At 43.0% G+C, this 13,415-nt stretch overlaps 1 protein-coding gene across 1 annotated transcript in view; it reads left to right on the top strand.

Moving 5' to 3' along the window:
- Positions 1-13,415, top strand: part of LOC148147005 (low choriolytic enzyme-like) — a 263,028-nt gene that overhangs the window by 12,518 nt on the left and 237,095 nt on the right. Inside the window, exons 2-3 of the mRNA XM_087996181.1 lie at positions 2,277-2,370; positions 2,449-2,476. Of these exons, the coding sequence (XP_087852307.1) occupies positions 2,311-2,370; positions 2,449-2,476 (88 nt within the window). The 5' untranslated portion in view covers positions 2,277-2,310. The remainder of the gene's footprint in view (positions 1-2,276; positions 2,371-2,448; positions 2,477-13,415) is intronic.

The following is a 13,415-nucleotide window of genomic DNA, read 5'->3' on the forward strand; positions in this document are numbered from 1 at the left end:
GGTCAGGAGGATGGTGCTGAGCTGGAAGGTTGGAACTGGGGTAAGGTGGGGGCAAGGGAAATGAGGAAACTGATGAAATCCATATTGATGCCCTGGGGTTGAAGTGCTCCGAGTCAGAAGATGAGGCGTTCTTCCTCCAGGTGTCGTATGGTGAGGGAGTGGCAGTGGAGGAGGCTCAGGACCTGCGTGTCCTCAGTAGAGTGGGAGGGGGAGTTGAAATGTTGGGCCACAGGGCGGAGAGGTTGATTGGTCCGGGTGTACCGGAGATGTTCCCTAAAGCGATCTGCGAGAAGGCATCCAGTCTCCCCAATGTAGAGGAGACTGCACCAGGAGCAACGGATACAATAAATGACATTGATGGATGTGCCAGTGAAACTTTGTTGGATGTGGAAAGCTCCTTTGGGGCCTTGGATGGAGGTGACCGGGGAGGTGTGGGTGCAGGTTTTGCAATTCCTGCGGTGGCAGGGGAAGGTGCCAGGAGGGGAGGGTGGTTGTTGGGGGGCATGGACCTGATTAGGTAGTCACAGAGGAAACAGTCTTTGCGGAAAGGGGTGGGGAGGGAAATATATCCCTGGTGGTGGGTTCTGTTTGGAGATGGCGGAATGTTGGTGGATGATGCGGTTTATGCAAAAGTTGGTAGAGTGGAAGGTGAGGACCTTGGGGTCCTTGTTACGGTTTGAGGGGTGAGGCTTGAGGGCCGAGGTGCGGGATGTGGATGAGATGCGTTGAAGGGCATCTTCAACCACGTGGGAAGAGAAATTGAAGGAGGTAATCTGGTGTGTTCTATGGTGGAACTGGTCCTCCTGGGAGAAGATACGGCGGAAGCGGTGGAATTGGGAATATGGGATAGCATTTTTGCAGGAGGTAGGGTGGGAAGAGGTGTAATCCAGGTAGCTGTGGGAGTTGGTGGATTTGTAAAAAATGTCACTGCCAAGTCGGTCGTCATTGATGACCAGTGTAGACATGATTGGCCAAAGGGTCTTTTTCTATTTGGTGTAAACTAACTGACATTGTTACAGTGCATGGAATCCCAAGGAATCCTCAGTGCTCCCTCAATCTACTTAGCGTTTGCTCTCCCATTACCCACTCTACTTGGTCCTCCACTTTGTATCCCCTTCTCTTTTCTGGTGCATATGTCACCCTACCTACTGCCCTCTACCACTTGCCAACTTGCATCCCTCCAAAAAAAAACCTCGGAACTGTGATCAGCAAGGCAGCGTGAGAGTGAGGCAGGCAGTGAGATTACAAACACGGCAGACAAATGTTGGAATGGAGCAGAAAAAACTGCCCAGATATTTGCAAAACTTTTCATTTTATTCACCCAAGCATGTCACTGATGTCAAGGCACTGAGTAGATGATACTGGTACTCTGCAGTTGGCAATAAATGAGTTCTTGTTTAGCTTTGTTATTTCATTCCTACTTGTTTCATCACCCTTCCTGTAATACTTAATTGAGACAGGCATAGCATTTGACAACTTGAACTCCATGTACAAATGCGTACAAATTCTACAAGCTCCATCTTTCATTTTTCCCTTTGTATAGTAGAGTTGTATAATGTAGATGTTTCCTTGCCAGTCACCCAGCATACTAGGTGTGAAATATGGAAACAAAATGACAACTATGTAACCACATTGAGAAAAAGGCAATATATCATGAATGTTAGAAATATGAAATAAAAACAAAGTGCTGAAAATACAGGTAGTCAACCTTTTATTCGAAATCCTGAAATCCGAAAAGTTCCAAAATCCGAAGGTTATTTTCGTAAAGTTTTTATCTCATTAACAAGGTTGTTTGGTGTGCAAACAGTTAGCCCAACTCCACACCCACTAGATGCATATAACTCAGATGCAAACTGGGCAGGGGGAGGGTGACTCAGCACTGCCAGGCCTGAATTCTACCTCCGGGCCCGTCGTACTCACTGTGAGTCTGCTGTTCGGTAAGATTTTTAAAAGTTTCACTGTTAAACTGTCACTTATTCCGAAATTTGAAAAATTCCAAATGCTGAAAACCAGCTGGTCCTGAGCATTTTGGATAAAGGATTGTGTACTTGTACTTTGTATGTCCAGAAACATTTGTAGCAAGAGGGACACTTAACACCAAAAGTTAAATAGAACTGATCTTCATATTTAAATTGGACATTCCCAAATGCTCAACCATATTCCGGGTTTTGTGTGAGTAATACCCTTGTTCAAAATCTTTGTTGTAGAGCCCCAAGTGATTATTTGTACTTTATTGTCCACAACATTAAACAAGTTCCATCTTTCTCAATTATCAGGTGCAGCTGGGGGTTCATATAGTGCTGAACACAGATGGAGTTCACCATTGCAATACTTTTGACTTTATCCCTTGTGTGCATCCACTTAGAAATGGTAAGAGATGAGCAAGATAAAATTGATTACTTTTTGTGTAAACCATAACCTATGTAACACCAATTTATTTTCTTACAGGTGACAAATAACAATTCAGACATGCAAGGTTTGTATGTTATATAACCTTTCAGTTAAACTTATTGTGAAATCCATACATGAAACTAACAATGAATAAAGTGAAGATTATTCTGGACAATAATTGATGAATGTTAAAGTTTTGGGAAGGCTGCAGAAGGGATTTTCTGGACCAAATTTACTAGACTGGTACTAGAGATAAGAGATGAGAATCATGGAGAGAGTAGAGAAGTTGGTGTTGCTCTAAGTAGATGATTTTTAAATGTATTTGGTAGAGTTGTTCAATCCTGATTAGTTTGAATAAGCAAGGATTAAGTAACTGCTTTAAAGCAGTGACATCTGAACTTTCTTTTAAACTTAAATTTTGATTTTTCAGTGCACTACTAGAAAAGATGGGGTAGTAGATTATTACCATTCAAAAAAGAATTGGTTAATGCTTCAAAAGAAAAAAACAGGGCTGTGGAGAAATTAGAACATTGGGATTAAATGGATAGGTATAGCTGTCTTCAGTGAGATCACTTCTGTGCAACAACAAATGAGCCCTTTAGACCACAGTCCCACTCAGCTCTCTGCATTTGCTTTACTGAAATTCCTAATTAACCCACACTACCTTGACTGCCTCCCACCATTCATGGCAGTGAATATAGATATTTACGTTTGAATTCTGAGATGTTCCAATCTGTTCTCTCATTTTACTTCCTATATTGTATGTTTCCTACAAATACCTCTTTTTTTACTGTTAATGGTACCAGGAAAACTGGTCCAAACCTGCTTCTGAATTGGCAATTAATTGAAAGAAACTCAAGATTGAGCTTTAAGTAAATGTTTATTTCTCAGAGTAGTTCTCTCCTAATTACTTACCATTAAGCTGCCATTGGACTTAACATACCGAAGAATGGTGGTACAGTGTGGAACATTTTGATGTTTATATCTGATTTTAAGTGCCTGACAGAGACATGATTCTGTGCTTGAGTAGGGATTTTCAGGGCGGAGCTCAATCTTGTATAGTGTCTTTTGTGTTTTTATGTTCAGGTTCTTTGGTGGTTGTTGGCTATTGGCTATTGAGAGGCTTGCTACAGCATCTCAGAAGGCAAATGAGGCAGTTGCATTTCTGTTGGACCTGCAGCAGATTCTGGTTACTATCTAGATTGGTAAGCAGTAAATCTAATGAAAAAAAATAGTGCCGGAAAACTCAGATCTGGATTCTGAACTTTAGCTGAAATAGAATCATAGAATCCAAACAGAGCAAGGATAGGTCATTCGGCACCACACCTTATCATGTAACCCTGTATTTACCATGGCTAACCCACCTAGCCTGTACATCCCTGAAGACTGCAGGACAATTTGACATGGCCAATCCACTTAACATTTACATCTTTGGATGGAAAGAGGACCGCCTGGTGGAAAATCATGCAGACATGGGGAGAACTTGCAAACTCCACACAGACAATGACCCAAGCCTGGAATGGAGCCCGAGTCCCCGGCACTATGAGGCAGCAGTGCTAGCCACTGAGCCACTCTAACGTTATACTTTGAATCCTTCTTCACTGAAATTTGAGAATTTAGAAGGTAATGAATAACTATAGTTACTCTCAAGTTAGATTATTAAATACATAGTCCAGAGTTTTCAGCTGACTCATACTTGTCTCACCCCCACCATCCCACCAAATTACACATCCCTAGACCTTATCTTTATTGACTTGACGACCTCCCCTCCCTACTACAGATCCATTCCCACTCAGTTTATATGCTCTACCCTACCTCACCCCACTTCATCACTTGCTCCTTAACCCACTTCCTCACCCCATCACCTGCTCTGGATTCACTGCCTTTACCTGCTTAGGATCTGATACCCCCCACTATTCACAACTGCTGCTCTTCAAAAATTCCACGATCCTTCCTCAACCCCCTCCTTACTTTAGAACTGATCTACCTCTGCCCCATCTCCTTTTCTTGCACGCTTTTTCTCCCACACATTCCAATCTGCTCAACACTACATCATTTACTTGGCACCTTACATTTGTATCACATTATCTTGCTGCTGCCACCCCTCCCTAACTCTCTCTAATTTGCATCCCACATTAATTTTATTTTATTCTTCAGACCAAAATGCATTACCAGCTTCTCACCTGCATTGAACCTCACCTGCCTCCTGTCCATAATCCTCCAACTTGATGACCTTTTGGAGTTCCAATATCCTCCTCAGTGTACAGTTCTTCCAAGTTTAGCATCACCTGAACACTTGAAAATTGTCCCCTACACACTAAAGTCCAGACAATTAAAATGAGGAAATTGTCAGTCTGCTACTTAAATCTCCATTTTATGCAGAAGGTGAAAAAAACAATCATCACAGCAGTATGAAATTTGTTTGCTAGTAAAAGAATTCTGGAAAGCTGTCATATATTAATGGCACCTAGTTCACATGGTGAATTTAATAAATTACTAAAAAGCATGGTGATCAACATAGCACCCTTATAGACCTGGGTGTCTCACACACCCAGGTGGTCAAAAGAACCCTTGCAAATTATTGAGAGTAGGGCCAATCGAGGACAGTAGTGGGAAGTTGTGTGTGGAGTCTGACGAGATAGGAGAGGCACTAATTGAATATTTTTTGGCAGTATTCACACAGGAAAGAGATAATGTTGTCAAGGAGAATACAGAGATACGGGTTACGAGAGTATAATGGATTAAGGTTCACAAGGAGGAGGTGTTAGCAATTCTGGCAAGTTTGAAAATAGATAAATCACCTGGGTCAGATGTGACTTATCCTAGGATTCTCTGGGAAGCCAGGGAGGAGATTGCAGAGCCTTTGGCTTTGATCTTTATGTCATTATTGTCTATAGGAATAGTGCCAGAAGACTAGAGGATAAGAAATGTTGACCCCTTGTTCAAGACAACTCTGGTAATTATAGACCAGTGAACCTTACTTCAGTTGTGGGTAAAGGATTATAAAAGATAGGATTTATAATCATCTAGAAAGAATAATTTATTAAGGATAGTCTTAGTCATGCCTCACAAACCTATTGAGTTATTGAGAAGGTGACCAAACAGGTGGATGAGGGTGAAGTGATTGATGTGTGTATATTGATTTCAGTAAGGTGTTTGATAAGGTTCCACATGGTAAGCTATTGCAGAAAATACAGAGGCACGGGCTGAGAGTGATTTAGCGGCTTGGATTGTAATTGGCTAGCTGAGAGAAGACAAAGGATGGTGGTTGATGGGAAATTTCATCCTGGAGTTCAGTTACTAGTGGTGTACCACAAGGATCTAAATGACCTGGCTGAGAGCATAGAAGGATGGGTTAGTAAATTTGCGAATGACACTAAGGTCAGTGGAGTTGTGGACAGTACGGGAGGATGTTGCAGGATACAGAGGGACATAGATAAGCCGCAGAGCTGGGCTGAGAGATGGCAAATGAAGTTTATTACAGAAAAGTGTGAAGTGATTCACTTTGAAAGGAGTACAGGGGAACGTCAATTATCTGAATACCAATTATCTGAAAATCGGATTAATGAGATCTCGAGGTCCCGATAGAAACATTACATCAAAGACATATTTCTAGCAGTGCTCGCGTCTTTTGTTTACAATGATTAAACAGGCAGCGTCTCTAAATGGCTGACCTCCTGCCCTCTCTCTCTCTCTCCCCACACTTTCCCTGGAGTTATATAGAGGGGTATACACTAACCCCCCACCCCTCCCTGGCTTCCCAGGAATAATCTCTTCAACATTGTCCTGTACAGGGCAAACATGGAACCTGTCAAAACTTTGCAGTAAAAGATTGTGTGTGTGTGTGCGCGCACCTGTGCGCTTTTTGGAAACTTACCCTACAAAGGCAGCAGCAGCAACCTTGTTGATGTAGTCTGGATGCACCGGAGAGGGGCCGGGGGTGGACAGGGAAGGGGGGGGGGGGCGGCGGTGGAGGGCTGTGTTGGGGGTGGGGGCAAGAGTGCATTGTGCTAGGGGGTGGGTTAGACCAGGTTGGGGGGCAGGGGCTCAAGCGCTGTGTGCTGCGGGGCGGGGGCAGGATTGAACTGGGTTGGGGGGGGGTGATGGCTTGTGTGATGGGGGGTGGGGGCGGAGATGGACTGGGTTGGGGGTGGGGAGCGGTGTTGGACCAGGTTGGGATGGGGCGGAGGCTCATGTGCTTTGTGATGGGGGATGTGAGCGGTGTTGGACCAGGTTGTGGGGTGGGGGCGAGGTTGGACCGGGTTGGCGGGATGGTGCTGGGGGTGGGGGCTCGCGCGCTGTGTTCTGGGGGCTGGGGCGGTGTTGTACCGGGTGGGGGGGGGGTGGACCCCCACGCGCTTTGTTCTGGGGAGGGGTGCAGTGTTGGACGGGTTGCGGCGCGGGGTTGGACGGAGGGGCAGGGTTTTGCGCTCTGTGCGCTGCTTCAGTCTGGAGCAGACATTAAAACTACGAGCCCCAGAGGAAAGGCATTTAATCGATTTTCCGAATAATCAATTATCCGAGTGAAATAGTGCCCGCCCATCACGTTCAGATAATCGAGTTTCCACTGTAATAGGAACACAGAGTACTTGATAATGGTAAGATTCTTGATAGTGTAGATAAGCAGAGAGATCTAGGTGTCCATGTACATAGATCCCTGAAAGTTACCACCCAAGTTGTTAAGAAGGATATGGTGTGTTAGCTTTTATTGCTTGAGGGATTGAATTTCTGAGCCATGAGGTTATATTGCAGCTGTACAAAACTGGTGTCTCGTACTTGGTTGCCACATTATTGGAAGGATGTGCAAGCTTTGGAAAGGGTGCAATGGAGATTTACCAGCATGTTGCCTGGTAATGAGGGAAGGTCTTATGAGGAAAGGCTGAGGGATTTGAGGCTGTTTTCGTCAGAGAGAAGAAGATTGAGAGGTGACTTAATAGAGATATGTAAGGTGATCAGAGGATTGGAAAGGGTGGACAGTGAGGGCCTTTTTCCTTGGATAGTTAAGGCTAGCACGAGTGGGCTTAGCTTTAAATTAGGGGGTGATAGATATAGGACAGATGTCAGAGGTAATTTCTTTACTCAGAGAGTAGTAAGGGAGTGAAATGCCCTGTCTGCAACTGTAGTAGACTCGCCAACTTTAATGGCATTTAAATGGTTATTGGATAAACATATGGATGAAAATGAAATAGTGTAGGTTAGATAGCTTCAGATTGGTTTCACAGGTTGGCGCAACATCGAGGGCCTGTACTGCTCTGTAATGTTCTATATTCTATGTAAAAGGAAGATCCAAGTCTTAGCTTGTTGTCAGTCAGATCCTAAAACGGACATGAAGTCACCCGCCCAGTTGTTGAATAGAAGAAAATATAACATTGTTACCAAGTAAATTGCATCATCTAATTACCAAGGAGAAAGTGAGATGATAACTTATTGTAGCACAGGAAAGAGAAAGTGAACAGCAAGTTTTAAGAAGATTCGTAGCTCGGGTTGAGGTTCTGGATGTAGGTTTGCTTGCTGAGTTGGAAGGCTCATTTTAAATTATTTCGTCACCATACATGCAATATTTTCTTTTAACTATGCAAGAACTGTAACAAACACTACATTGGATGAACAGGCAGAAAACTAACCACCAGGATAGATGAACATCAATGAGCCACAAAACAACATGACCCTCTCTCACTAGTATCCTCACATACAGATAAGGAAGGACACCACTTCGACTGGGACAACACATACATCCTAGGACAAGCCAAACAGACATGCACGAGAACTCCTGGAAGCATGGAATCCTAACTGGATAGCAACAAACACATTGACTTGGATCCCATTTTACCACCCCCTGAGAAAAAGAACAGGAAATAAAATCACCATAGGAAATGGTGATACCACAGGAAATGACATCACCAACCCAAGGAAACCCAAACATGTAAATAGAAAGCAGGAAACACCAGCAGTGCTTCGTCCGGAGGCTTACTGAAGATGTACCTAGTATGGTGTCGAAACATCTGAAAATGAACCTTCCAGGTCAGCGAGCAAACCTACATACAGAAAGTGAATACTTAAGCAAATGTGTCAAATTCCAACCTGAGTATATTGGAAGGACAAACTGTATAGGATCAATCATAAAAGCTCAGCTCAGCTAAAGTTAGTGAATATAAGGTCATACATAAATTGAGACTAAACCTAGAAAACAAATGAGAAATGGGGTAATTTTCTAGCTGGAAAATTGAGATTATTAACCATACCAGGAACAACTCACTCCAGTAATGACATTCACTGTAAAACAAAGCATAATTCCTGCAGAACCAGGAGTAACATGTCCAATATCTGTGTGGCACTTATCGCTGAACAAAGGGTCACATATTGTCATAGAGTATCCAGCACGCAAAAAGACAATTCAGTCCAACGAGTCTATGCTGATCATATTCCCAAATGAAACTAGTTCGCTTGGCCCATATCCTTCCAAACATTTCTTATTCATTTCTTATCCAAATACCTTTTAAACATTGTAACTACATCTGCATTTGCCACTTCCTCTGGAAGTTCATTCCATACATGAACCACTCCATATATAAAAAGAGTTGCCTTCATGTCTTTTTAAAATCTTTCTCCTCTCATCTTAAAAACATGCCCCCTTGTCTTGAAACACCCTACCCAAGCGAAAAGACACCTACCATTCACCTTATCTATAGTCCTCAAGATTTTATGAACTTCTATAATGTCACCCCTCAACTCCTAGTGTTATGGACCAGGCCTGACTGCCTAAAGCTATTTAAGAAGGTAGACTAGATCCTAACATTTACTTATTTCAAAGGCAGATGTGAAATGGACATTCCAGGTGTGATGCAACTGGTCAAACCATTCAGCTTTAAACAAAACAATTTATTTTAAACACCTTGAGTTCAGGTGCATGGTTCTCTAAAAGTGGAGTCACAAGTAGACAGGACAATGAGGAAGGCTTTTGGCAAACTAGCCTTCATCAGTCAGGGCATTGGGTATAGAGTTGGGAAGTTATGTTGCAGTTGTGCAGGACGTTGGTGAGGCCTCACTTGGAGTATTGTGTTCAGTTTTGGTCGCCTTGCTATTAAACTGGAAAGAGTGCAGAAGAAATTTACAAAGATGTTGCCAGGACTCAAGGGTCTGAGTTATAGGAAGAGGTTAGACAAGCTCATACATTTTTCTTTAGCGTGTAGGAGACTGAGGGGGCCAATCTTATAGGAGTGTATGAGATCATGAAGGGCATGGATAGGGTGAATGCACTCAGTATATTTCCCCAGGGTTGTGGAATCGAGGACCAGAGGATATCAGTTTAAGGTCAGATGGGAAAGAAAAGGGAACCTGATGGGCAACTTTTTTACACAGAGACTGGTACCGTATGGAATGAGCTGCCAGTGGAAGTAGTTGAGGCGGGTACATTAACAACATTTTAAAACTTATTTGGATTAATACATGGATAGGAAAGGTTTAGAAGAATATGGGGCAAGTGCAGGGAAATGGGGTTAGCATAGATGGAAATTTTGCTCAGCATGGACCAGTTTGAACAAAAGGGCCTGTCTCTGTGTTGTAAGATTTTATGCCTCAATGACTTCAATTGAAACGTGAAAATGGAATTTAAAATAACTTAACTATTGGAAAACTTAGCACACCTGATGCAGCAATTTAACTAAGGAGCTGTTCCAATCCAGAACATCCCATAAATACATCCCTTGGCAGGCAGGAGCCAACAACATCCAGAGAGATTTCAGAGAGAAAAGTTAGTCAGGAATCATTTGCTGAAGCTTGGAACTTTTCTGGATTGCAGCATCTTTTGAATGCCACTGCTAATGCAAACTAGGAAAAACCTGAACAGACCAATTAATAAACTAGACCCCTCACCACTTCTGCCTTTACAATATCTCTTGAAAAACTCAGGGACAAAATAACCTTTTTTAAAGTGACATCGTCACACCTAATCCCTCCTTTAAAATAAATGAACCATCAACATACAAAGATGGCTTCATTTTAAACCCCTTAGTCTTACTCTGTTAGTACACTACAATAAATATACATTTTATTGACAATAACCTATGCAAATATTCATTACTACATTCTATTTAGTCTGTTTACTCCTACCACCAAACATTTTTTTAAATTCAAATCTTGACAATGTGTCAGCAATTATGTTTTCTCGTCCTGCCACATGTATAATTTTCAAAATGAACGACTGCAATAATGCGCTCCATCTAAACAGTCTGGAATTTTTCTCCTTAAATTTTTCCAAAAACTTTAATGGATTGTGATCAGTATATATGATTGCCTCAGACACATTACCGGCAACATAAATGTTGAAATGTTGTAAGCCAGCACAAAGCTCAAAACCTCCTTCTCAATTGTCGAATATTTCTGTAGCTGAATGTTCAATTTCCCGAGGAAATATCCGATTGTTCTTTTTGTCGTCTTGTTGTCATATTTGTAAGAGTACATTACCGATACCCACATCACTCGCATCGATAGTTACGTTGAATGGCTTTGCATAATTAGATGTGGTTAATACTGGGGAAGTGGTTAATCCAGCTTTTAGGCTGTCAAATGCTTTCACTAAGTCTTCTTGCATTTCTTTCATAAATCAGTCAGTGGGGCAGCCACACTGCTAAAATTTGGTATAAATTTCCGATAAAATCCATTCATTCTCATGAATCGTAGTACTGCTGTCTTCTTCCATGTGTGATTAAAAATCACCAGGTCGTCAATGTGTACCACACAATTGGGTAGACCAGAAATGACTTTATTGGTTAGCCTTTGAAATGTGGCTGGCACATTTTTCATACCAAATAGAATGACTTTAAATTGATACAGTCCATTCGGTGTTACGAAAGCTAAAATTGTCTTCACTTTTTCAGATAAGGGTACCTGCCAGTATCCTCTGGCTAAGTCCAACTTAGAAATATACATTGCTATTTCCACTTTTTCAATACAGTCTTCCAAATGCAGAATGGATATGAATCAGACTTCGTGACTGCATTGACTTTGTGATAGCCTATGCATAACTGTTGGGTACTGTCTGGTTTTGGCACCATTACTATGGGGGAATATTGGAATGGCCTCTGGAAATTTTTGATTTCTCCTCCTATTTCAACTGATGACTTTGTGACCTTGTTATCACACCGTCAGGAAAAATTGCAGGCTATACTTCCTGTAATACCTCAATTGCCTGATTTTCCACTGGCCTTTCAACCACAGTCAGCAGCAATCCTACCTGTGACACAGCTATATCATTACCAAGGACACATTGTATTCCTGGAGCCAAACATATTTCCAGTACTACTGTCACCACTACTCCACTTTTCACTAGACACTCATTTTACTGCATTTTGGGAAAGCAAATCTTAGCAGGACTTATATACTTAATGGTAAGGTCCTAGGGAGTGTTGCTGAACAAAGAGACCTTGGAGTGCAGGTTCATAGCTCCTTGAAAGTGGAGTCGCAGGTAGATAGGATAGTGAAGAAGGCATTTGATATGCTTTCCTTTATTGGTCAGAGTATTGAGTATAAGAGTTGGGAAGTCATGGTACGGCTGTACAGGACATTGATTAGGCCACTGTTGGAATATTACATGCAATTCTGGTCTCCTTCCTATCGGAAAGATGTTGTGAAAGTTGAAGGGTTCAGAAAAGATTTACAAGGATGTTGCCAGGGTTGGAGGATTTGAGGTATAGGGAGAGGCTGAACAGACTGGGGCTGTTTTCCCAGGAGCATCGGAGGCTGAGTGGTGACCTTATAAAGGTTTACAAAATTATGAGGGGCATGGATAGGGTAAATAGGCAAAGTCTTTTCCCTGAGGTTGTGGAGTCCAGATCTAGAGGGCATAAATTTAGGGTGAGAGGGGAAAGATATAAAAGAGACCTAAGGGGCAACCTTTTCTCACAGACGGTGTGAGAATGTGTATGGAATGAGCTGCCAGAGGATGTGGTGGAGGCTGGTACAATTGTAACATTTAAGAGGCATTTGAATGGGTATATGAATAGGAAGGATTTGGAGGGTGTTAGCGCGGATGAAAGAATATCAGTCCGAGCCCAGAGTGCGGTTCAACAATCAGTAATGTTTATTGCTACAGTAACGCCGGTGGAGACCAACCGAGGTCCGAATCTCAGCTGCTCTGCTCTTCCTGTGCACAGCTATATATTATATACTTTTAGTTGTTAGGATGTGTGGAATTTGAGGATGAATGGGATGATAGTTTCCCATCATCACTGGAGTAGGTGTAAACAGTATGTTTCCTGCCGTCCCAGGAGAGTTGCAGGGCACGCACAATAGGGTGCTAAATGGTTTATGTAAAACGGGTCCGGATATTATCTGCTTGTCTCTCTCTGTGAGGGCAGGGGCTAGCACCTGCCTTTGTTCCCTTGGGGTGTTGGTGTGTATTGGTCTGTCCGTTCCTGTCTGGTGTCCTTTGTGTCAGAATGGCTCCGTATTGATGGGTATGGGTGTGTTTCAGTCAGTCTCTTGATGTGATTAGGAGATGGGTTTCCATATTAATTAATTCCGGAGTTTTGGTCCATGAGTCATGGGTAGTGGATTTTATCTGTCCTCTGTCTCCTATCTCCCGGTCACGTGGTCGGACCGGCAGCTGCTGAGTTCTGTGGGTTTAAAGCTGCGACTGCTGTTTAAAACACAAAATGAATTCTTATAGTTTCCTGATGTAGGCATAGTCGCGTGGCAAAACCAGGGCGGCTCTGATGCCCGCTTGCAGTCCCCCCTTTCGGCAAGGGGTTGGACATGTCCACACCCCCGATGCCGAAATTTTAAAAGTCGGCTCCTCGCCCGGTACATTCTGCCGGCCGTCATGCTGCAGTCATGGGGCCTTTGGATAGTCCCGGGAGATGGTCATATTAACTCGAGCCCTGTGAGCTCACGGTGCCTGATTGCCCGCCAGGAGTCGATGGCGTGGAGCATGGTCTTCCTGGCCTTTCGTGTCTTGGGCTGGCGGCATGAATGACACACCACCAGGAGCCAGGCCAGAGCCAGCAGTAACTGTATGCTTACAATGG

The sequence above is a fragment of the Chiloscyllium plagiosum genome, unplaced genomic scaffold, assembly GCF_037043375.1.
Source record: "Chiloscyllium plagiosum isolate Xiang-an unplaced genomic scaffold, Cpla_swu_hap1 HiC_scaffold_18, whole genome shotgun sequence".
Classification (NCBI taxonomy): domain Eukaryota; kingdom Metazoa; phylum Chordata; class Chondrichthyes; order Orectolobiformes; family Hemiscylliidae; genus Chiloscyllium; species Chiloscyllium plagiosum.